Below are 25,888 nucleotides of genomic sequence, written 5' to 3'. Positions count from 1 at the left end.
TTCTTTCAAGATGTATATGTTCCTTGGCATTATTACTCAAGAAGTATATCATCTAACCTACAAAAATGTTTGATTATATAAGAATGGGATACCCATAAGAATGTATCACATTAGACAAAAATGTATTCCACACTCATGGTGGGTACCAACTAAGTCAGCAGTACCCTTGGTGCCTAATAAGCAAACTATACAATTATGATTCAGTGCTATCATTTTTTTCTTGTAGGTTTGAAAGGGTCAATGTGAAGTGTATGTATGGTGTAGTCAAGATTACGGGTACTCTAATCTGCACTGTTGGAGCCATTTCAATGAGCTTATTGCACTCTACTACTGCTAAAGCAATAAAAGCTTAATCAGATCTTGTTGATCATGGCAAAGTCATTGGGACTATATATCTCATGGGCGCCATCTTTGTTTTATCTTGTACCGTTTGTTTTACAGGTACAGCAATTTTTTCAAACTTATTAGATATTGCTCAACAGTTTAGGGGGCTCCCTGTTACAGTGACTAGAGGATTTTTCGCAATATTAACCTCTCTAGCATAATTAGGTTTTCTAATTTCAAGTTAACATAAATATACTGTTTATTTAATATATTATATTCTGATCAGTATGTGTGAATATGTGTTTTATTCACAGGCTGCAACTTTGGGCGATTTTCCAGCACCAATTTCCCTTAGTGCAGTAACAGCGTTTGTAGGTGCAATTATAACTGCAGTTGTACAATTGGTTCAAAAGCACAACTTGGAAATCGGTACACCACTTGTGAGTGGAAAAGATCTCGTTGGCTATGCTCTAATGGTAAGAACAAACCTTTTTTATTCATGATTCTCTCCTTATATATTGTAGTACATTAGTGAGAATTCACTGAAGTTTTTGATACGCAGGGAGGTGCAGTGAGTGGAGCATGCACTAGTTTTCAGACATGGGCAATGAAGAAGAAAGGCCCTGTTTTTGTCTCAACCTTCAGCCCAATTGTAACTGTTTTCTCTGTCATTCTTTCTGCCATCACATTAGGAGAATCTATCTCCCCGGGAAGGTAGTCAATGCAAAACTGTAATCTGAAAATTTTCTAACAATCTAACACACACATATGACTTAACCTTGACACAAGGATTAATTAGGATTTAGGCTCAACCGATGTACGTCTTTTTTTGTCTGTGGAAATATATAGCGTTTATGGGACTAGGTTTTTTTGACAGATTCTAATACATTGGTTCTTTCTAGCAATCAAAATTTTTCATTTTTATTGCAGCTTGTTTGGAATGTTCCTAATGTTCAGTGGCCTCTATTGTTTGCTATGGGCTAAAAGAAGGGAGTATTTTGTTTTGGAGGATGAAGAATCACTAAAAGTTCACGATGAAAAAAAGCCACTTCTAAGTTAGATGAAATACCAAATTGTTGTAGTCTTGTAGAACATGAAAGAAAACAAAATCGTGTTATGTAGAGAAGCCTCTTGTAAACTATTCATTTTGTTTTCCTTATGTAGCTGATTTTCTTAACTTTTTTACTTGTATCCTACTTCTTCAAAGTCCACATTTCCTTCGTACAAAAAGACTTTTTTTTTTTTTGAAACGGTTATGAGTTAAGGGCTTAATGCAGACCCCCACCTGTTTTATTAAAAGTTGATCAAACTTACAAACCTTCGTAAGAGTTAGATCATTAAAAAGAGGCAAACAAACACTTAGCATGATCATTGACTCTAGCCTTATGCAGTTACGCCCTTAATGCCTAAATTTGGAAAATCCATCCTTGTGATGGGGTTCAACATGAATATGTGATATTTTAGTTAGTTAGAACTCTAATTTCTGAAACCTTACGACCCTAATACAATAAATTTCTCCACGGGAAGAAAAAAATTTAGGAAGGGAAAACAGATGACTGCCTGAAAAAACATGTATGATAGATGTATCAAAAAGAGTTTAGACGACAAGACCAATTTTGTGCTATGCAAACAGAAAGGACGTGGACAGTTAAAGCTTCCAGGCATTTTGTGCTGGTGAATTGGCCGGTTTGGTCAGGCCCAATTTGTTGAACCAATCATACTGTACAGCTCCCACCAGCAGATAACAAACAAACAGCAAAGATAACTTGCTAGCAAAGTGACAAACAAACAGAGTTTGAACAGAGGAAATTACTTGTGAGTTGCATACATGCCACTTCACTAAAAGACACTTTTTGTCTTGAGATTTTAGATATCAATTACAATTTTACAATCTCAAGATCTAAATTCGTGAAGGACCCAAAGTTTTCCTCTAAAAGAATGATAGGGGCCAGTGTTATGTGGAATCCTCATTCAATTCAATCATCTATGTGGCACCCAGTTTTCAACAATTGAGTATAAATTGAGTATAGATATCTGAGTCGTATCTGAGTCATATAATATATGTGCACGCCAAAATACAATTACTTTCACTAAATTTTGTGTATCTAACTAAAGAGAGAGGTTCTGAAACATATTTTATAAAAACATGTAAACAAATTCAAATTCGTAGGACATTTATAAATTTTTACTTATAAAATGTTTCTAGAACCCGTCCCCTAACTAAATACTCTGTTGGCGGATAAATGGACCTGGCATATTTATCTGTTTATCGTTGATAATCCATGGATACGCACTTGGCAGGCTGTGAGGGTTGCACCACATTTATAAGTTTTTACTTGTAAGACGTCCCTAGAACCCCTCCCCTAACTGGCTAACTAAATACTCTGTTGGCGGACAAATGGACCTGGCGTATTTATCTGTTTATTGTTGATAATCCATGGGTACGCACTTGGCAGGCTATGTGTGAGGGTTGCACCATACAACTCTGTTCCTTACCATTTTTTTTAGGGAAAAACTGCCTATATGTAGACAATTGGCAAAATTTGGAGCAAGGTGATGAAAGTCAGGAGTCGAGTTGAGAAAACCAGCGTTGATTGCAAAGCCAAAGAAAATGTATGCATCCTTAAACAACAAAAATAAAGAAAACTTGGTGGTGTTCGGGGGCGCAGTTAGTGTGCAATTCATCTACGCTGTACATGCATTATATATATTTAATTTATTGTCCAAAGCCATTACTCCTGTCTTCAACGTCATCTATGCAAACTTGGGTCATCTATGCAAACTTGGGCAGTGTAAAGGTGTGATATGGTTTCCCTTACAAACAGTCTTTAGGGGACTGGAATAGATTATTGGGTGAGACCGAGTTCGACTTGAAAGCGAACTGCCTACGTATCTTACTCTGGGTTCTATGGGGGAGAGTAGAATCAGGTCTGGCGTAGTTCATAGGAGAGGTATTTATAGAGATTGAGAGTGTATCCTTGCTCTCCACATGTAAAAGGATGTCCTAAACGAGGGGTGGAGATTAGGATCACACGTGAGAACTGTTCTCATAGGTCCGGCCAGAATGATGTGGAGTGGCGTCAGTACAAGTAGCTTTTGGCGGCCGTGACCCGTGGTCGACGGTCAAGATATGTACAAGTACACATTTAGTCATGATTGCTTATGGATAGGGTCCGTGGTCACTTCCTAGCGTGAAGTTCGGCCCGATATTGCAATCTGCCCATAGTGTTCTCATCGCTCATGGATGCGACCGTCCATAGGTCGATGTGTTATTTCCACCATGTTGCCGTGTTGGATAGAGAATATCACTCCCTACGCCCCCCCCTCGCAGGGTTGTGATAACGACATCGCCGAGAGAGATAGCAGTGGCGTGGACTATGTGAGAGGTGGAAATCTCCCACGATCCGTGAGGAACGGCTCGTGTTAACCATGTGAGCTAGTGGGTGCGAACGTTTGACACAAGCAAAGACGCGTGGCGATCCGATTCGAGAAGAAAACGCGGGCGCCCGTTTTTCGGGATGTGAAAAGACAGATGTTGGTTGGAAGTCGGGCAGCTAGGGCTAGGGTGTAATCATGATGCCTTGAAACCGGAGGGGTTGTTGCTCAAAAATATTACTTGCTCTGTTGAGACTTCATTTGGCTGCTTCGTCTGGTAGACAGAACTTCATTACCGCATCATCCTTCAGGTTAGTTCTCTGCCATTTTTGAACCTCTTCTTCTTGTTTGGTGCTAAGCCTCTGTGTTAGAGTTGTTAGGATACGCTGTTAGATACTAGTAGCTAGATTTGTTAGGTTTAGAAGAGAAAATGTCTGACTCCGATGACACTCGATCTAATGAGGTTCGTGAAGTGTCTCTTGGTTGGGATGACGAAGGTGATGAGAAAGATGAGTCCGTGTGGGATGGGTGAGAGTGATGATGATGAAGGCGGCCGGCAAGCCGAGGAAGATGTGGCTCGATCTGCGTCAGAGGCCGGGCTGGAAGCACTTCAGTCGCGGTGAGGGGTCGCCTTCTAGCGGTCCGTCCTTTTGTATCGCGTGGATAGACATCGCGGAGGGAGGCGTTCCCCATATCCGAGAAAAGAAATATGGGATAACCATGTTTATCCGAGATCCATGAGCCGATCGAACGCCCGGTTTTAGCGAGAGGTATACCCCACCACATAATGGGGTGATCATTTGTGAGGGATACCGAGGGCATTACGACGATACCGTTCTCCAATTTGGTTTTGTGAGTTCTTGAACCGGCGGCGTGGTAAGGCACCCTGCTCAGTTTGTGGGGAACACGCGGGCGACTATTTAAGGTTTTGATCTCTTGAACGCCCGATGAGTGAAGTACCGGATCGAGGTCGCTGATGTGATCGAAAGCACTACCTCGTAAAAGCGATCTAGGTCATTTGAACTTTAGCCCGCAAAACACGAAGCTATGCCGTCGGCGCCTGATGGTAAAGAGTAACGAAGTCGTGGGACAAACGATCGCCGCTCCTTGTAGGATGCTATCGCGTGTTAGCGGGTTCGGTGTGAACTATAAAGTATGCAACTTTATCGGGTGGGTGGGTAGTTGTCCGATTAGGGCTAACTTGATTTCGTGAGAACTTTTATCGAATTTGTTGTCTTGTTGGTTATGCGGATATCCGCCGAAAAAGGAGTCAAGTCGACAAGTGATCGAGAAGTTCGCTTTGTTTGTCGCGAGAAAAAACAAAGCTAAGCTACCGAAGTTTGCGATTTCTTTGAAGAGCGGAGGACCCGCCATCCGGGAAAAAGAGTAGAAACGTAAGCCCGAGCGCTGGTAACTGGTGGGAATACGCCGAAGAAAGCCGTGATGGAGAAGTGTAAAGAGCGATCCGGGTGACGGGGAAGACAGTAACGGGCCAGATCGAGGTGAAGCGACTACCGGAAGTCTTTGGGGCTTCCGGTCCGAGCGGGAAGCGGGCGAGGAGGACTCTTTTCGATCTAGATGACGCCTTCTCTTTGACATCCCTGAGTATCGACCGCTAAGGTCGCTGCGTCGGTATGAGACCGCGATTGGGTGGTGAAGTGCGAATCGGGGAAGCGGTACTCGCGAACCCGAGGGCGAAGGCCGATGCCCGATTTCAGCATCCTAGGTGAGGACGCCCCCGGAGGTTGCCCCGAGGTCGCTTCGACCTGTGGTTGTTGGAGATCCCTCCGGCAAGATGAAGCGGAAAGGTTGGCGAGAGAGATCGTAAGGGCAAATCCAAGATCTTGGGAAGGACGAAATTGGAGCTTAACTGATGTACATTGATGAGGTAACTTGGGAAGAAACGTTATGTGAGGAGGTCCGACGCAGCTACACAAGTCCCCTATAGCCGCTTTTGGTTCGTTAGAGGGGATGACCCCGGACGGTGATAGGAAAGACTTGGATGCTGGGGAGCCGGAGTCAACCGGGGGATGGACAAGGCGATGTGCCGTGGTAAAGTATCTTTCTTTTGATCTTGTGTTATTCATAATAATGCTATTGTTTGATAATGATCCGATGTATGGTGTGATCATTACAACCGATCACCGGGTACCGGTGTCAAGACGGCCGCAGCAGATAGTTGAATTGGAGGCGCGGACGCTGAAGTCGCTAAGGGACCCCGGGCCGAACCGCTTAGCCGCGGTAAGAGGCGAAAATGCCGAACTGGATGCGCCGAGGCCCTCACCACCGCTCGACTCTGGAGAGGACCTATCGCGTGAACGAAGTCGATCGAGTTGAAGCATGAGGTGGAGGCGTTGAGGGGCCAACTAGCCGCAGCGTAACGCTTTATGTCAACGTAAGACTTCCACTCGCAAGCCAAAGAGGCCTATCTCGCCATCCCGGCCGAGGTGGAGGAGCTGGAAAGGAAGATGGACGACCTGCAGGAGGAGCGGGGAACACCGGTTTCGGGCGAAATTCGAAAGTGGCTCGCTCAAGAGGTCACCGCCTCTCCCGTAGTCGTGCCACCCTCTCCCCGGGTTTGATGAGTGACCGCCTTCGTGGGTCCAAATGATCTCCCCGTGGTTGGTGCCGATGCGCCAGGTGGGCCCCCTCCGATGGTCCAAGCTCCCGGTCCGCTTTGAATGTTATTCTGGAGAAGGTTTAGGCTTAAAATGTTTAAGATATTTGTTTATTACATGTTGTTGTAATGGGCCTCGCCGTAAAACAATAGAGCCGGTTTCTGGTTGACACGGCGGCGTTTCGGCTTGTCTTTCGTTGTTATTGACTATGATATCGAATGTTTAATTGTCTTTGGATTTTGAGTATTCTCAAAGACGGTTAATCCGTGGAACTGGGGTGTCCTTTGTTGTCGTTAGGGTCGCCTCCCCCGCTTGAATATGAATCTTGTTGCTCTTCGCTTTATGCCTTGTCTTGTGTATGAAAGGACTATTTATATTTGTAAGCGCAGCCCGCTATTATGAACTAAATGGTGCGTGTCGTTCATATCGGCGAGGACGCCGGACGGTTGCTTCTGCAATGCGGCCCGACCGTGATCAAGCAGGCGCGTGGCACGCGGTCGGAATGTGGGCGGTCGGGGTGTGAAATGATGGTCGGGCGTTTGGTGTCTCGGGATGCCATAATGGTGTGCCTTGGGAAGAGTATGCGCGGAGTTTAAATACGACCGGTCCAGTGGAGAGCAAACGACATTTGCTTTTCCTTGTTCTTCCCATCGGTCGCTTCTTCCTACCCACTCGGCTTTTCTCGGCTTCCCTTTACCGTGCACGCTTTTTTCCGCTTTCGCTTAGATTCGGACGAGAAACCGGGTGGCTACTCGGCCGCCTTTCTTTTGTTTTCTCGGTGTAACTTTCATTATGGCTCGGCAGGCCAGACGCCGTAGGAGTATGGAGTGTAAAGAGCGAAGTTCCCCTGCTCATGGAGGAGATGGAGTTCCGCCCTCGCGCGCATGGGGACCGCGACAAGAGGAAAGGCTGTTGGGTCCGATGGCAAGAAAGAGCAAACGATCCAAGGGGTCGGGTCGCCGACGGCGCATTGAGTTCGTCGCCGAGCCGAATGCTCCCATCGGCCGGCTGATGGAGGCTTAATGAATGACCGGGCAAGGTCGCCACGCTTTTAGTGAGAGTTCGCTTCTCATGCTCCGGACGCGGGGAGCGAAGTTCTACTACGCGGGGAAGACGGGAAGAAGCCTGGCCGCGGAACGCCTGGATCGACAGCTTTCCACTCTACGCCATAGCGACTAGTATGCCGGGCGGGAGCGGATCGTTAGACGGGACCGAGCCGAGGTCGAAGATAAAGACATGGACACGCCGGCCGGGGATTATGGATATGGCGAAGTTGTTTGGCGAGTATCTCATCAGCTTTGTCGCTTTGTTTCTTAAGTGACTCCGATTACGACTTGCCTTTGTAGTTTCCGGCCGGTATGATAAACTCAAGAATTTGGGAGTCTTTGGGAGGAAATTCTGAAACCATCGACAAAACCAAACTTATTCTTTGCTTTCGGGCTCTAGAATAATAGGCCGTAACCAAGTTGGATAATTGTCCCGATAGCGAGAGGAGATCGAGGGATAGCGGTGGGACTATCGAATGGTGGACATAGAAATGATCATCGAGAATCACGGAGTAGAGTCATTATTGGGAGTGGAAGCGTCGACCATTAAAATTGAGAGGAGGCGGGAAGGCGATAGAGTTTAGGATTAGGGTTTGGATCAATATTAGGTTGATACCATGATAAATTAGAGAGATTGATTGGAAGAATATTTACTTGATTAATTTCTAAGAAGATTACAAGATGTTTATATAGAGTTACAAGAATCTATAATAGGGACTAAACTAAAAGCGATTCGGTGGTGTGGGTTTCTAAAGCAATGCAGCGGTAGCGGTCACTTTTCGGGTCAAGCTTTGTTAGAGTCATTTGTATCTGTTAGGTAGCGTGTATCCAATCTATCTATCGTTAGCGGAAGCGCGGTCGCTCTCTCATTATGAAGTGAAGAATAACTTCTAATATAAAGTATGGCGGTGTTTGTGGCATATCACGATGGGTAATGTTTATGTTAGACTCGATAACGCGAATAGAGGAAGATGTTTTGAGTTTCAAGAGGTCACGATGAAGTATGTCATCAAGTAGCATATACATATATATAAATCACGACATCTAAAGTATCATATCGACCAGTAAGTTTGTAACCCACTATATATAAGGGACTTAGGGTTAGGCAAAAACATATATAATTCTTGGAAATCTTTTCATTCTTTGAGAGAAAACCTTGAGAGAGAGAGTCACTCAAGAGAGAAACCAGCTTTACCTTGTAAAGAGATAGATCTAGTGAGTTTGAGAGAGAAGAAAGAGCATTGTAATCCTTTTCTACCCTTTTCTCATAAGATCATTGCTTTTGTGGATATAGGCACAATTGGCGAACCACGATATATAAACTTGTGTATCTTGTGGTATGCTTTACTTTCTTTGCTTTATTATTACTTGTTTTGTGATAGTTGTTGATTGCTTAGAAAGTTGAGTTAGTTTGTTTGATTGGTGGTAGTGAAATGTTAGACTTTTATTGGAGTTAGAGTGTCAAGTGCAAACTATGTTAATGGGGATCGATTGGTATTGTTTTCCCCAACAATCTTAGCTATCTCATCAGGGTGGAAGGATGTCATCTTTGAAGGAGATTGCAGAAAGTCACTAAATATCTAACTGGTCTTAGTTGTACTTGGAGTATTGAGAGTCTGAGAACTTATGTAAATAATCTTTTATCTTTTTTGAGTTTAGTAGCTTTCGATAAATTAGTAGGGATTTAAATGGGGATGCACATGAGTTAGGTAGATGGGACAACCATCAACTAACTATGAGTCATCTTCAAAGTGTATGTTAGACAAAATTTGAAACCTATGTTCCTCTATATATTGTTATTGTTATTGTTATAATAATTCAGGTCTTACCCCATAGGCCTAAAGATACAAATTTCCAAGATATTAGTAATTTGACAATTGTGCCAAATATCTTCCCACTAACTATGAGCCAGAAAAAAGATTGTTAGGCGAGTCTGGTCCATATCAATTCATCATATTTCATTTTAGTTCATTAAGTCATCAATCGACAAAAAGTTTCTCAAAGTTTTGTATTTTAGATGTTTGGTCCCCTTATCTCCAGGAAATCAACTGTCAATTACTCATTTTCCTCATCCTTGGTCTTACTTGGACAACAATAATGTCATTTTTTTTTTTTTTAATTGAACGTCTATTTTCTATCAAATTGGTAGCTAGGACATCACTAAGTGGCACTGAAATAGGACGTCTGGACTCCGAACGCATTGGAGAAATGACAATTCGTACCTCACATACATTCTCAAAACTTAAATAACACGATGACAAAGGAAAAATACAAATTAATTTTCGTATTTGAAGCATCTCATCACGAACCTTGGCACTAGGCCACTCACAATGTGCAACGGATGAATGAAACAGATTCCCTGGTGATGAAGGTCCTCAAAGAAGTTGTACTACAAGGGTGCAAGAATACGTTCGACTAAAGGTAAAGTGAAGAAAAGAGGAGATAGAAAAAGTTATAGCAGTAAAAGAAAAAGAAGAAAGGGAAATGTGGCAGTGGTTCTTGTTTCCCCGAGTTGCCCTGTCTCAAACCTTATGGCTGTTGTTCACGAATTGCTTTTAAGTACCACGAATATACTTTTAATTAGTATGGCACATTATGCCTTCATATGTGATTCCTTTTAATTAGCATATAAATCTTTCATTTAGTCCTTTACCGTGTATGCTTCCATGTACCTTATGGGCGTGCGTTCTATTTGTCCCTTTAGCTTGCAGAAGTACAGAGTGCATGCGGTGGGGGTGCATGTTATATGCTCGTGTGCTCCTTTTGCATAGTTTACATATTGATTATCTCACTTACTTGCCATTATAGTTTAAAGTACATGCGCCTATGCAGTGATTGCACATGAAAGTACTGGGTATTAATGGCATCTGTGAGTTTTATTATTGGTTCAATTTGAAAAGGAGATAGAAGAACATGTCTTGTACCATTACAGCTTCGGTGTTTGGCCCTTAACAGCATCTTTTGTGTTTATTTGCCTGTAAATTCATTTACATACTGTGTTTCCATGACCGCCAGCCAATACTGGGATCCACCTACGCTACACAAAAAGCAATCCATGCATATGATCCATTATTTTGCCACTGGACTTGGGAGTTGGGACAAGTAATTCGCACTGTAATTAGGTAGCTTTTTGCAGTAAATAATTAAACTGTAACACAAGGGTAATAGGGAGGCTCCAGCTACTTGAGAATATTTTCATAGGGATGAGGGTCCGCAGACCAAGTGATAAGTGATCCAATAGTCTGAAAATCAAAAACAAAAAAGATAAGAAAAAGATAAAAGAGAAGATGAAAGGATGTTGTATTTCTAGACCGTTGGATGACTTGGATCCCACATTCAACTGTTGCGGCCTTCATTCCTATGAGAAAATCCTCGGAGTAGACAACTTCGGGTAATAAAAGCAGAAATAGAGCAATTTCGTTCTGAGCGTGGCTCTTGATTGAGCATGGAAATACTTCATAGGAAACCCAATTTCACACGATAGAAAAACGCAACATAAATTTATCACCTATGTCAGCTATTCTCCAAGACTATACATGTTACAAAGGGGCCTAAAACCAGCCGTGAAATTACATACTACATTATTTACTACTAGAGAATAGGAATGAAAATTGCTCCAATTATTTTCGAGTTACATACTGTTCTTCTAGGCTCTTATACAGTATATTATCTTATCACAAACATTTAGCATGTGGAATGCACAACTGCAGAACTGCACAAGGTACCGCCCCAATTAGAGGAATGGGTCAAACATTTCTCTTTTCTTTGCTGGAAAGCAGTCGACTGAGGGAAGAAAATATACCGAGTATAAATAGCACGTGATATTACACAAGACAGTGTGCACTGTGCACATACCATTCAGCTCTTCAAAAAGCTAACCAGTTGCCTCCACGCATTGCTCTACTCATATATCCACCTAAAAGCATGTGTTTCAAATCTATATGATAATGTGCACAAAAATGCTGGATTCCAGTACACTCGTTTGAATAATGTGGGATTTAATTCGTGTATAATCACTTTCAAAATTTTCCTATTAATTAAAATCTTTTAGAGAAAAATTTATGATGCATGCTATGCTCAGGTAAAACTTGAAAGTCTATAAACCTTACCTAAGGATCAAACAGAGTTTTTGACTTCGACTGTGGATGCTTTACTTTGCTCCCTTTGAATCACTTTTCCTTGATTGAATCGTGTTTGATTTCCTTTTGTATGATTGTATCTAATTTTGGAGTGTTCCTTTGAAATAAGTCATTCCAAACTAACAAATCGTGTCAGACTCTCATGGCGCCTGACAAGCGTGGAGGGAATAAACTAGAAGTCAAAGGCATCCACTAAGAGTATCGGAACGAAGTAATAAAAGATATCCTCTGTTGACCTTGTGAGAAGAAAATGCATGATGTTTTAATTATTTGGAGATCGAGTCATTTAACAAAACATTGTGGAATATTTATGTCCACAATTGTGGATAGTTACTAATATGAAGATTATGGAATAATTTGTGGCCAGATACTCAGATTATGCCCACAATGTTGGAGAATTTAGTGGTTCATTGCTTTAGAATAAAAGGAGTGGACTTTAGAAGTTTCAATTTTAAACTGGCCAGAGTAAAGGCCTACAAACATCAATTAGGATCCCATAATGGGAGCATTAGTATCTTCTCCAATATCACTCAATATTTCTAAACTGTAGAAAAATTTTTCTGGGTGGAAATAAAGGTTATTCTTCAATGCCAATTAGTGGAAGGCTTACAAAGTTACAAGTGCAAACAAAATTTTCTCAACCGAAAAAGAAAAAAGAAGAAAGAAACCCTGTTTGTAAGTAGTGGTTTTTGCTTACAGCGCAAGCAACTAGTGTGAAAGAAATGAGAGACATGTTCTTGCCACCTACGCATTCCCATAGCCTGATAGCCTCTAAATCGCACGATATGAAAATTGCATTGATCTACCTAAGCTACCACGTCACTTTCTATTCGGCCTGCTTGAAGGCTATCATCAGTCATCACCAACCCCGAAGGGGCAAAGGGCAACTAACTATGAAGCCGTAGCCCATAGCTGGCGAGAGCTAAACTCTCCTGGGCGATTTTAGTGAGTTTCAAAACTTCAACCTCTACTTGTCAGAAAGCGTTAATCGGAGTCATGTATAGTGGCTCATGTAGATAAGTGCCAAAGCTTTCAGCCACAACACCCCTGTAGAAAGAAATACATACATACATACACATCAAATTATGCAGAGGGCAAGAGGCATGTGCAAGTGTGCAACATTCTTAAATTTCAACAAGAAAGTTCTTATAGACTAATTTTTCAAGAAGATCATGTTGTCTCAGAATCTCAAGAAGAAAGTCATTTCAAACACTAAATTTCCTATTTCATGAAAATTTGCTCCTATTTCATGAAAATTTGTTGTTTATGATAAAGTAATCACTTTTAAGTATGTCACTTTTGTTGAAAATCTTAGAAGATCTCAACTCTTTAAAAATGATAATGTGAGAGAATCGTACTAAAGATTTTTTTTTTTAAGTGGTACTTAAAAAAAATGTTGGAGCGTTGGCGACCGAAGGTTAAATACTTCTAGTACAATTTCACTGGTGGGAGAAAATATCAATAATAGTAGAATCTCTCAATCTCATGATTTACCTTAATCAATATTGTTTAGTCAATTATCAGCGTCATGTCAATTGTCGAAAGGGACCATTTGTTGATTCACTTGGTTGGCATCGTGAAGATGTGAATTGTCAAGATAAACTAAATGAGAAATGCACACTAATTAAGAGGGCCAAAGAATTAGAGAATGAAGACATATACTTCGTGTCTATAGAAGATGGATCCTCTTTCCCGTATTTTACTCATCGTTGCTTCTTAAAGCCCAAACGTTGGCCTGCTAAGGCGACTATAGCTCATGGCTTGAAGAGTTTGAGTTTGTCAGTCGTATGCTAGTGTTTTTCCCGCTCCACTAAGGAATGTTGCCAGTACCCAGAGTGTTACAAACTTACTTTAAGCTACTTTCATGGCTATTGTTCTTCACTTATTAATCTAATAATTTGATGACATAAAATGAAAAAAGTTTGGTTTTGTGCATCTCGTGTCATAATGTCATATACCCATAATAGTTATGCAAGAAATGGGGCTCAACCCTTGGTTTTAATCCGGTTGAGTATAAACCCCTTTCTATCGGCCTATACCACATAACCTCCCTATTTATCGGCCCATACCACATAACCTCCCTGTTTTCCAATAACAGGGCAAATCCAGTCCGATTTCTATTTCCTATTTTATTTTATTTCCGTTTTACCTTTTTTACAGATTCATCGTAATTTCGACCAAGAAGAATACCGATTCATCTGCTTGGATAACACGATTTGACCTCCTTTGTTTCTCAATTGACGAAAGAAGGTTAGACGCTGAAGAGATTCACCTATTCCATCTTCTTTGCGATTTTTATTTTGACCATGAAAATTTAAAAGTTAAATTGCTCAAAATATTGTTTCGTTGGTGATATTGACTATGTAAAAATACATTTACATATGTTCATCAATTTGATTTTGTTGTTTTTTGCAAATGCAGATATGGATGAGACTGCTCTTTTTGCTATTATGTACGAGACACAAATTATGAGTGTCCGTGTCGGGACTAACGGTATGATTGTTGATTTGAAGCGTACAATTTCTGAAAAGTGGCCAAACCTTACTCCATTGTCTATAGAACTATCTTTTGTAAAGGATTCAAAGCGTATTGTGATAGATACTGACTCGGAGCTTCAATCCCTTGTTTGCTTCAATTTGGTTAAAAGTTTTGATACATTTTTTATAACAGCATCGTCAAGAGGAGTTTTTGCTTTGTATGACGCTGGTTTTAGTTCCAAAGTCTCTCTTCAGGCTTCTTCTTGTACTTCTTGTACTTCTAGTTCTTCTATATCTTCTGCTACATATGATGAAAAATATGTTAATGTCGCTTCTTTGCCTATTCTGACTGGTGTGGGACAGAGATTTTCTGGTGGTGTTGCCAATTTTTGTGTTGAGCTTTTACGCCATTGTCTTGTTAATCATTCTGAGTTCTTATTAAGAAGAATGATCATGATAGAGTCATGGTAGAGTGTTATTTGAAGACTGAAACCGGTGTCTATGGAGAGTTCACACATCCAAGAAGTATAAGATGCGAAGTTCTTTGAAATAAAGACAATGGAAGCAAAATACACATGTGGAGCTGGATTCACTGACGTTAACAATCCCCCAGTGAATAGTAAACTTGTAAAGAGTATTGTTTTAGATATAGTGAGAGACAAGCCTTTGATTAAGCTAGGTGAAATCACTAACCATTTTCTAAGGGTATATGGTGTGAACTTGAATTATTACTTTGCGCATACTAGCATAGATCTTGCATTGAAGGAGATACATGGGGACCATGCTTTATCTTATCATCGATTACATTGGTATGTTGGAAAGCTTGAAAAGAAACCAATCTAGGAGTCATGTTGTTTTGGAAAAGGAATCAACAACAGAAAAGTTCAAGAGATTATTTGTTGCATTTGGTGATTGTATTCATGGCTTTAACTTCTGTCGTCCTATGCTTTGTTTGGATGGAACTTTCATGAAAACAAAATACAAGGGGTGTGTCTTGTCACCACGCCAAAAATGCAAATGGGGGTATGTTTTTTTTGTTTGTGACTTTTTACATAGTAGTTCATAGTAGTTTGTAAAACTGAACAAACATAAACTATGAAAATTTTACGTTCACATAGTAGTTTAGCCTATGCATTTTAATATTTACATAATAATTTAGCCTATGAAAATTTATTTTTATATATAAGAGTTAAGTTTTCATAATGAATATGGTATGCAAAACCAAATCAGTAATTGATGTTTATTTGTGTTCCAGGTATTTTTCTAGTAGCTATGGCGGTTGTACTTTTTGAAACTGATGATAATTGGGATTGGTTCTTGGAGCAACTTAAGTTGGTGGTCTCCAAAGATCGTAGGCTAACTTTTAATATCTAACAGAAACCATGGTCTACTCGTGGGTGTCCCTCGCGTTTTTCCTGGTTCCCATCATGGTTATTGTTTGTGGTACCTTAAAAATAATCTTAATTCAGCTATGCCCAACAACCATTGCTTCCGCTTTGGATCTCTTTTCAGACCTTGCCTATGCTGGGACGCACCATGAGTTTGAGAAAGTGATGGTTGATTTTCGAGATGTTTGTGGCAATCAAGTGAAAACATTTTTGTCCACCATAGGTTATGAGCATTGGTATAATGCTTATTTTCAAGGAAATAGATATGGCGCTATGTGTTCCAATATTGCGAAAAGCTTCAACTCTTGGATCCTACTAGAACGCTACTTGCCTATCATTGCAATAGTGGACAAGATCCGTGGGAAAATTATGAAAATGATGTTCGATCGGCGGGAGTTAGCTAGGAGCTGGACTACTATCTTATGTCCATCTATGGAAACTTTATTGGTTGAGAGGATCAAGGTGGGGAGAAGTTGGGTGGTTCTCAAGTCAAGGAAGGGTATTTTTGAGGTGCGTGCTACTCATACTCACTTGGTTGACTTGAATAGAAGTCACTGCTCTTGTAATTGGTGGAGAATCGAAGGATTCCCTTGTGCACACTCACTGCGCTCCATTTTGGCTGATGGATTGAATGTGTATACCTACTATGATAAATTCTTTTATTCTCAGACATTCCGTGATAGTTATTCAAGAGCTATAGTACACATGGAGAACGATGAAAATGCACGCTAAGATACCAAGTGTGCCTGATTTACTGCCTCCGGATCTGAAAAAGAAGATGGGGAGACCAGACAAGAAACAGAAGCACAACACGGGTGCTACAAGAGGTAGGAAGAAGAACAAGGGCCCTTGCTATGGCCACCGCAACCCAAGAGTGGGCTCCACTCCTACAACATGCTTTACACCGGTTCAATGAATTTGCATTTTTTCATCTATTCTTTGATGTTGCTCGTATATGAAAAACAAGATGTCGATGAACTTGCTAGAGTTTATAGTTTGATGTTGGATTTTATATGTTACGTTTTTTAGTTGGAGAATGAAAAGATAGTTTTACATAGTAACTTTTAGGGATGAAATTAGCCTGACACCTGACAAAATTTATGTAAATGTATTTTTACACAGTCATTATATATGTAAATATATATTTACAAACTAACTTTACCTATGCAAACTTAAATATACATAATAACTTTTGGGATTGAAAAGTTCTGGACACCTGACCAAATATATGTAAATGTATTTTTACATAGTCATATATATGTAAAACTATATTTGCATAGTTATTGTAGATGTTGTATTTATTGGACAACGGCCTGATGGTTCGTGTGGTAGGGAATGGCTGTATTCTTCTTGGGATAAGAGTTGCCTACGTATCAAGTTTCTTGGGGTAAACTTGAATCAAGCCTTACGTAGTTCATCTCTCTCTATTTATAGATGTTTGAGTTGACCTTCCATATATGTTCTGGACCGTTATAAAGTGTAGATCCACCTTGTGTGCTATCTTGATGATTCACCATTACTCAGTTGTTACAAAGTTAATGTCTCCATGATTGTGGCATTGATTGAGCTCCAAAATTGCGCTAGTTGGTTTGCTTCCATAAATGGTCATGAATCGCGATGTTGGACGACACAGGGTGTTGAGTTGTGGGGTGCGATCGATGGTGTGGGGCGAGTTGAAGGTGGACAACCCGGGTATGTGTACATGTGCATTGTAGTGTGGAAACGGAAGGTACTTACATAGCCCCTTTATTTTTATTAGTTCTTTGGGCCGGTATTGCATGGAAAAAAACGGTTAAAAAGTAAAGTTTGAAAGCACGGTCGGCAATTTGTTTGTTTTGAAATTAGGTTTGAGAAAATGTCTGGAAACTATTGGAGCTAGATTAAATGGGGCCCAAAATTACAATGATTTGTGGGTGAGTAATGATTTAGGCATTTGGGAACACAAAACGCGTTTTTGTAGTCTCTTGAGGTTTTGGCAGCTGAAGGGTTTTGACTTGTTAAGGGTTTCTCTTTCTCATTTCTCCATCTAGGAAAAGAAGGAAACAAATAGAGCGAAAAAAAAAAAAAAAAAAAAAAAACTTTTCTCATCTTCGGTATCGGTGTGTCTTTTGATCTTGCAAACTTTGATCTTTTGTTTATTCTAAAACTCGTAATATCTGCTACCAGTGATAGCTTGAGTGGTGAAGTTGAAATTGATGAATGGAGAGAGAGAACAGTAAGTGGTGAAGATGTTGATGATAGGGTTTGTAGTGGTGCTGAGGCTTTGTCGTCTTCATAATTGGAGACGAGGGCTGAGGATGCGAGGAGGCCTAGGTCGGAAGATTGTTATGCTTCTCTGAGGGAGGAGTTTGGTTGGGTGGAGGTCGACCTGGCCATGTACGACCTGCGTGAGGAGAGAAATTTGTATGGTAATGACTACGTTCCTTGGGGTGGAGGAGTAGTTGTTTGTTATGGACAGTTGAAGGCTGGGATAAGGTTGTCTTTTTCCCGTCTTATTGTGGAGGTGTTGAGTTTTTTGGGAAAAGCCCCTTGTCAGTTCTTAGAGAATAGTTGGAGGATTTTCCATGTGTTGGATTTGTTGAATGACAGGGGTTATAACATCTGTTTATCAGATGTGTTAGAGCATTTTGTTGTGAGGAGATCGGGTGCTCTGAATTTCAGTTTTCAGGTCGGTAAGGGGAAATCTCCTGTTATCGTGGGGGTGAGTAAGGAGGATTGGGGGCGTAGGCCGTTGTTCATTATAAGTAGATATTGTCCTCCTCGTTTGGAGGTTGAAAATCATGTTGTATAGTCGGCTGGTAAGTCGTTGGTTTTAGGTCGTAATGTGTGTATGATATATTATAATTTGGACGTTCTGATTTATTTGTTTTATTTTTGTAGAGATTTCTATTCATTTTCGTACTAAGGCCGGTGTTATTGAAAGGTTTGCTTGTTTGAGTTTGGAGGAGAAATGAGTTTTGTTGGGGGAGGTAGCTCATTATTTTAAGAGGCGTGGAGGAGAGAAGATCAACCGTAAGAAGCTGGAGCAAAAGGCGAGGGCTCGCAAGGCTGAGGTTGCTATTTCTGATTCTAGCTCGGATTCTGTCATGGAGAGGGAGAGCCAAAAGAAAGCACCTGTTTCTGGAGGGAAAAGGGCTGAAGGGGCTAGTGATAGCCGTTCTGGGGCAGCTAGGATGGCTGGTGGAGCTACTGAAAGCCGTTTTGCATCTAGACGCTCTGAGGTGGGTGATGTGAATCGTTAAGCATCCCAATGTTTTGAGCTGGGGGATGGAGGACGCTCTGTATCCAACCGCTTCTCCTATGGTGATGCAGATCGTTCTGCATCCAACTGCTTCTCCTCTGGAGATGCGGGTGCTGGAAGTGCTGGTGGTATTGCTGCTGGTGGAAGTGCTGGTGGAGAGGGTGATGCTCCCACTTCGTTTCAGAGGCCTATTCTGAAGAGGCGCTCCGAAGTGGTTGAGTCGGAGAGGGCTAAGAGGTCCCGAACTGAGTCTGAGGAACGACCTAGTTCTGTGAAAGGTCGTACTTCTTTAAGTCGGGTACCTTTGAAGAAGATGAACCTGATTGATTTGGCTGTTGACGCTGGGGTAGCTGAGGCCCATTGTAAGAATAAGGTCGGTGATGGTGAGCCTGCTGCTTAGCAATGCAAGGGGTTAGGGAGTGCGGCCCCAAGCGACAAGAGTGGAGATGACGTTTTGAGTAGGCTCGTCATGTATGAGGACCCTTGTAATGGGCTGAGGAAGTTTGTGAAGAATGGGGACTGTAGTTTCAAGTCCACATTGGTTGCTGGAGGGCTGCTGGAGAGCATTATTCTTTATGGAGATAGGCGTAAGCTGGATGGTAAGAGTCTGGAGGTGAACCTAAAGGAGATGGATCGGTCGCTGTGCCATGTGAGTGTTTTTCCATTCTAAGCTTGTTGTCTTTGGGCTTTGTCAATATTGATCCGATCTAATCTTAATTTGATATTTGTCAGGTTCTGGCCATGTACAGTAAGTTGAAAGAGATGGCATCTATCTTCGATCTGTACAAGAAGGAGTTGGATGCCATCAAGGAGGCTTATGGCAAGCTGGTGGCCGAGCAATAGGTGGAGAGGGCTGAGGTCGCCGGGCTGAGGACTCAGGTGCAAGATCTGGGTGGGAAAGTGGCTCTGTTGCAACCATCTCTTGACTCTGCAAAGCTGGAGGTTCAGCAATGGGTCACCGAGTGCAAGAAGGCGCGGGCCGTTGCTGAACGAGCTGAGACTGAGTATGACAACCTGGTTGATTTGGTGGAGGGTGGTGATACTTACATTCTAGTAGATGATTATTTGGAGCTAGATCGTAAGTATGAGCTCTTGAAGATGTCAGTTGAACGTGGGGCTGCAACAATGTCTGTTGAAGATACTGGTGCAGATGCTAGTAGATGATCTGACCTGCTAACCGATCTAGGTGTTGCTCCAGCCGTTCTGCGAACTGAAGAGGTCTCCCCAGAAGTTGTAAATGCAAGCTGTGATCCAGTTAGTGGCCCAGTTGGTGAAGAGGGTGGACCATTAGAGCCTTTGAATGTGGAGAATCTTTCTTGTGTTAATTGATCTCTTGTGCTTGTCAGTTTGTTTTGATGATAGATGAAATGTTTGAACAATGTTCTCTTTCTTGTTGTAGTTGATACTGATACTAATACTGATGACTTTTGATTTCTGATGGGGGTACTAAAGTCGTTTTCTCATAACTTGGGGGCCTCTAGTATCTAACCAAAATTGTATTTAAGTAGGAATAGTTAAATTACTTATTTGCTGAGATTGTGTTTTGATGTTTGCTTGCCAATGATTGCTTTCGTTCTTTTGATTGTTGTTTGACGACCTGTGTTGTATAGCTGAAGCATTGATGAACTGCTGAACTTGGGTAGGTTGTCTGATTGTATCAGGTCGTTTAACTATATCAGGTCGTAGTGCTTTTGTGTACGACCTGGTAGATTTGCGTAGTTGACACCTAGGCTTTGCCATGTTTAGGTGTGTGCGAGTCGTTCCTTTTGGGGGAAGCTCTTATAATTAGCCTTTGAATGACCATTGTAGTTGGGTCTAACTTAAACCATTTCGAGGTCGTAAGTTGACTTGGGGTCCTTTTGGGGGTCCCCTGGATTGTATTTGTCTGATAATTGCCCTTTGAGTGGCAATTACAGTTGAATCATACTTAACCCTGGCGTTGGTGTTAAGTTGATTTAGGGTCCTTTTGGGGGACCTTGTTTGAATTGATTGATGATTAACCACTGCATGGTTGTAGTTGAGTCGTTATAGACTCCGCCTTTGATGTACGACCTGACATTGTGATGTCCTAGGTCGGGTTGCGTAGTGCAAGATGTATGGTACTCATGTAATGCACAAAATGATATTTGTACACAAAATGTTAATGAAATTTTATTCATATCGAATTATGTATCTGGAGAAAGACTTATTGATAAAATCGCTTTAGGAGAGCTGTATTCCAAGGTCGGGGAAGCATATCATCGAGCTGAGTTTTGATCCAGTATGCACCGTTTCCAACGACTTTGTCAACAATGTAGGGACCTTCCCATGTTGGGTCGAGTTTGGCTGGAGCAAGTGTCTTTTTGAAGACTAGGTCCCCAGCTTGAAAAGATCTTGGGATGACCTTATTGTTGTAAGATCATTAGACGTTGGTGAAGTCTATGCAAAGTCGTACCTGACCATTCTTCTTTGGAACGACCACAACGTTGGCTAGCCAGGTCGGGTACTCGACTTCTCTGATGAATCCAACATTTTTGAGCTTTTATATCTCTTCATTGATGGCTTTTTGAAATTTGAGTGTTAGTTTCCTAGGTCATTATTTGGCAGGCTTGATAGTTGGATCTACATTTAACTTGTGGCAAGCGACATGAGGGTCGATTCCTGGCATATCGATATACGACCAAGCAAAACCATCTTTATTGAGAGATAGAAATTTGACAAGTTGCTTCTTGAGCCTAGGGTCTAAATCAACCCCTATATAAACAAACTTTGGGTCATCATCTGAGCCTAGATTGACTTTTTCTCCTGGTTCTATTTGAGCTTGTTTCCCTTTGAGCTTGTCTGCTGTAGTTGCTGTAGGGTTGGACGTTTGAGGATCTTGCTTCCTTGGGACGTCTTTGTCTTTGATGACCTGAGGCTTGGGTGAGGTCGTTGTGCTGACGTGATTGCACCGGTGAGCTTCTAGTTGGTTGCTTCTGAGCTCTATGATGCCTCAAAGACCGAAAAATTGCAGGACCTGGTGGAGGGTTGATGGAATTGCTTGGATCTTATGAATCCATCGGCGTCCTAGAATGGCAGTGTAGGACAACTTGACATCGATCACACTAAATCGTGTTAAGGTTTTGACCATGTCTTCCTTTTCTCCAATGGAGACTGGCAGGATGACATCTCCAATGGCTTCTGTGCAATCTTCGTTGAACCCATAGAGCGGTGCATTTGATTTTATCATCACCGAGTCTGGCAGGTGCATGTCTTTGTAAGTTTGATAGAAAAGTATGTCGCACGAGCTGCCTGGATCGATGAGTACTCTTTTGACTGTCCACCTGTTGATTTAAATGTGCACTACCAGGGCATCATTGTGGGGTAGGCACAACTTGTCTAGATCCTCTTCGGTGAATGAAATTGTTGTTGTTGTTTGAGGGTTGGTGAGATTAATCACCTTGGCTTTGTGTGAGAGGTGGTAGATTTCTTGAAGTGCTCCTACTCTTTTGCGCTTCTCCCGACTTGAGGTTTCATCGTTTGATGTGTCTGTAATCATGTTGATTACTTTATCCTCATCGTGGTCGGAGAAGTGCTGTCTCCTGTTGTGCCTCGACCGACCTGGAGATTTATATCGTCGGGCTGTTCTGCTCCTGCTTCTAATCTTGGCAGGTCGTTCGTTGCTGCGGCTCCTACTTCTATGGCGTTTGGCATTCAGCTTGTGCCTTAGGTCGCTTTCTGGCAGGAAACTCTTTCAATTTTCCTTCCTCCACTAAGTCTTGGAGGTAGTGTTTGAGGCTCCAACAATCATTGGTGTCATGGTGGTGGAGTTTGTGGAAATGACAGTATGGACGTTCTTGTATGGCGATCACCTTGTTGATGTTGGGCTTGAAGTATGGTGTTGTATATATCTTTTTCAGGATCTGACTCGGCGTCCTGGAGAAGTTGGAGAATTCCCTTTTTGTGTATGAAGGCTTGCTGGAGCTGGATCTTTTGTTGTTATTGTTGTTGTTGTTGTTGTTGCCTAAATATTGATTGCTTTCTTTGGATCCTTGTTTATCGCTTACTGCGAGGACTTCTTTCCCTTTGCGCTGGGCCATCCATTCTTCGTATTTATGTACTTGTCGACTCTGTGATACAGGTCGTCTAGGGTCTCTAGCTTGTTGCGTATGAGGGACCCTGCTAGGTCGGAATCGTCTAAGAGGGCGTTTGTGAACGCAGAAGTTGCAAAGCTGTCCTTGAGTCCTGCTTCTAGCGAGAGGAGGTCCTTCTTAAAATGTCCTAGGAACGCACGGATTGTCTCACCATGCGCTTGTCTTAGTTGGAACAGTGAGTCTAGGTCGGCCTGCTTCTTCCTATTGTGGACGAATTTTGCCACGAATGTTTCGGCCAGCTTGTCGAAGTTGCTGATGGAATCAGGAGGGAGTGTGTAGAACCGATCTATGGCTCCGTCCTTCAGGCTTGCTGGAAAGAGTTTGCACTTAAGGTAGTCGTATTCTGGCACGCTGTAGAGTGCGAGAGTCTGGCTGAAACAAGCTACGTCTTTGACTTGGACCGCGAGCTACCGTCGTCTGCATTAGGGAACGTTGGTTAGATGAACTCTAAAGGCGGCTGCTTGTGACTGATTTCTGTTGTGAATGGTGACGCCTTGTACGTCTGGAGTATTTTCTGGGCGATCTGGAGTGCGTTATCCTTGTCGTTTGCCTTCTCCAATCTTTGCGCGAAGTCTTCCAGCCTTTGATTGGTGGTGTTGGTGAGGGCTGTAACGGCGTTGTTCTCCACTATGTTTGGAGGGTCGTTGTTGGCGTTGGAGGTGGTGTTTTCGCGCATCGTCTGGTTTTCTTGTTAAAGTGCTACGAACGACTCCTGTAGCGTCTTCATCTGATCTGCTAATGCTTGTAATTGTGTTTCCATGGTGGTTTGTTTGTGACCAGCTTTGTGGGCTTGAGAAAATGGTGTGTATATTTTCTCAAGAGAACGAACCGGCAGACGATGCTAATGTAGATGTTGTATTTATTGGACAACAACCTGATGATTTGTGTGGTAGGGAATGACTGCACTCTTCTTAGGATAAGAGTTGCCTACGTATCAAGTTTCTTGGGGTAAACTTGAATCAAGCCTTTCGTACTTAGTTCACCTCTCTCTATTTATAGATGTTTGAGCTGACCTTCCATATCTGTTCTAGACCGTTATGAAGTGTAAATCCACCTTGTGTGCTATCTTGATGATTTGCCATTACTCGGCTGTTACAAAGTTAATGTCTCCATGATTGTGGCGTTGATTCAGCTCCAAGATTGCGCTAGTTGGTCTTCTCCCATAAATGGTCAACTAATCTTTGTTGGACAACACGGGTGTTGGGCGTGGGTGCGATCGATGGTGTGGGACGAGTTGAAGGTGGACGACCTGGTATGTGGACACGTGCACTGTAGTGTGGAACGGAGGGTATTTACAGTCAGTAAAGCTATGAAAACTTAAATTTACATAATACATTTTGGGAATGAAATTGGCTAGACACTTGGCAGAATATATGTAAATGTATTTTTACATAGTCATTATATATGTAAATCTATATTTACATAGTCACTAAAGCTTTGCTTTGCAATTTAGTAGATGTTTGAACTAGCTTTGCTATCCAATTTAGGGATAGAGGATGAAATGGTGATCAGTTGGTTGTTTGGAGATTATGTGTTTGTGATGACAATAAATAACTTCTTAGTAACTACCATAATGAAGTATGTTATTAGGACAAAGAGTGATTTTTAAATAACCTTGGATTCACAAATATAGATAATTATATTGGTGCTTAACCTGACAGAGAAAGGGACTCTGACTCTACACACATAATATTTCGAGAAAAAGCTTTAAACATTTCATCCATCATAATAAAATATTTTGGCAAAGTAACCATACAAAAAAGTATAATCCAGCAAAGACTGAATATGCAGAACAATACTAAACAACTCCAATACATTAACAGTAATAGTACATCATAATCGAACACTCCCGAGTTAGAATGGTTCCAATGTTTTAACACAAATAAACATGACGTAATCAACTAGAAATATGGAAAATCAGCTCTTCATTTCTTGCATTCTTCTTTTGGATCCCATTTTTCTTGTTGGCTTGATACAATCTCATATGTTAGGTTAACCCTCAATTGTTTCGTGGCTTCTAGCGTTATATCTTGGATAGCTTTTCCACATATTATAGCCTTCACAAACAAAATGACGAAGAAACCACAATCTGAACTGAAAATGCCAAAAAAAGAAGTTTAAGATAAAAGATAAGAGATAAGAGATTAAAAAGACATTTAAGTTTGGGAAGTTAAGTTCTAACGATGCTCCTTGTTGTGGGCATGCTCCAACTTTGATATCTTTCATCAAATCCACATCTGGCAACCTTAGCTCCTGACGCCTACATCTAATAGCTTCCACCACCCTCTCTTGCTGCATTAAATTGAACAAAAAATTACCAAAACTATGTAAATATATATGCAAATCTATATTTACATAGTAACTGACCTATGTAAACTTAAATTTACATAGTAACTTAAAATAAAATTTCACTTACCAACATTTCAGCATCTTTTAACGAAATGTATTTCTTCTTCTTGTAGTTCCTTGGTCTTAAAGAGTCATAGTGCGTTCATTTCCAATTCAAAGTATTAACATGAAGAAAATTCCAGTGATAACTATTTTTGTATTTTCTTAACTTGGGACTATTTATGATGAAAAATAGATGAGTGACCTTGTTGTCTAACTGTTTTAGGACATCTGTGACATAAACTTTCATGTCTTGTTTCTGGTTATCTCTTAAAGCCAGCTACAACAAATAAAAACAACAACATCTTCATGCCTTGTATGCATATTCAACTTCAGTAATTAAATTACATGGAAGATGCTTACCCATGCAAATGATGAGAAATGAAGACACTTTGGTGGAGAAGATCTAATTAGCTTTTCCACTTCCTTTGGGAGTTGGAAGTGCATGTACCAATCAATGACCATAATAAACGATATGAAAAATTACTAAATTGTAAGTTTTTTTTATTTCAAAAGATTTGAGTAATCAAAAGATTTACCTTATCACTAACGAAGAAGTTCAACATCAGGTGGTTCACGTGTTCCCTCTATATTTTCAAGTGCATTTGAATGTCCATCCACGCAATTGTATTGCAATATGTATACACGATCAAAACAATTTGTGCAATTACATAGACGATAAGAAAAACTTACAAATATTTATGAAAAGTAAATTTTACTTCTGGTTTGCTTTTCTGAAAAAAACTTTCCACCAACGGCAACTTCTCTTTATCAAGTAGA

General features: G+C 41.2%; 2 protein-coding genes across 2 annotated transcripts; both read left to right on the top strand.

The window, feature by feature from the left end:
* Positions 1-312: 312 nt before the first annotated feature.
* LOC147512939 (WAT1-related protein At5g47470-like) lies at positions 313-1,391 on the top strand. Its single transcript, XM_086599505.1, has 4 exons — positions 313-441; positions 639-800; positions 887-1,038; positions 1,255-1,391. Exons 1-4 carry the CDS (start codon positions 370-372, stop codon positions 1,382-1,384), a joined length of 516 nt encoding a protein of 171 aa, XP_086455631.1. The 5' UTR covers positions 313-369; the 3' UTR covers positions 1,385-1,391.
* Positions 1,392-15,361: 13,970 nt separating this feature from the next.
* Positions 15,362-16,099, top strand: LOC147512938 (uncharacterized). The gene has a single exon (XM_086598827.1). It carries the CDS (start codon positions 15,362-15,364, stop codon positions 16,097-16,099), a length of 738 nt encoding a protein of 245 aa, XP_086454953.1.
* The last annotated feature ends 9,789 nt before the right edge of the window (positions 16,100-25,888 follow it).

The sequence above is a fragment of the Coptis chinensis genome, chromosome 3 (assembly GCF_015680905.1).
Source record: "Coptis chinensis isolate HL-2020 chromosome 3, ASM1568090v1, whole genome shotgun sequence".
Classification (NCBI taxonomy): Eukaryota; Viridiplantae; Streptophyta; class Magnoliopsida; order Ranunculales; family Ranunculaceae; genus Coptis; species Coptis chinensis.
This window is presented reverse-complemented; position numbering and strand designations above follow the sequence as displayed.

Coding starts and splice junctions, on each gene's coding strand:
- LOC147512939 (XM_086599505.1), top strand. CDS start 370: ATGGCAAAGTCATTGGGACTATATATCTCATGGGCGCCATCTTTGTTT. Junction 442..638: donor TTGTACCGTTTGTTTTACAG/GTACAGCAATTT, acceptor TTTTATTCACAG/GCTGCAACTTTGGGCGATTT. Junction 801..886: donor TCGTTGGCTATGCTCTAATG/GTAAGAACAAAC, acceptor TTTGATACGCAG/GGAGGTGCAGTGAGTGGAGC.
- LOC147512938 (XM_086598827.1), top strand. CDS start 15,362: ATGGTCTACTCGTGGGTGTCCCTCGCGTTTTTCCTGGTTCCCATCATG.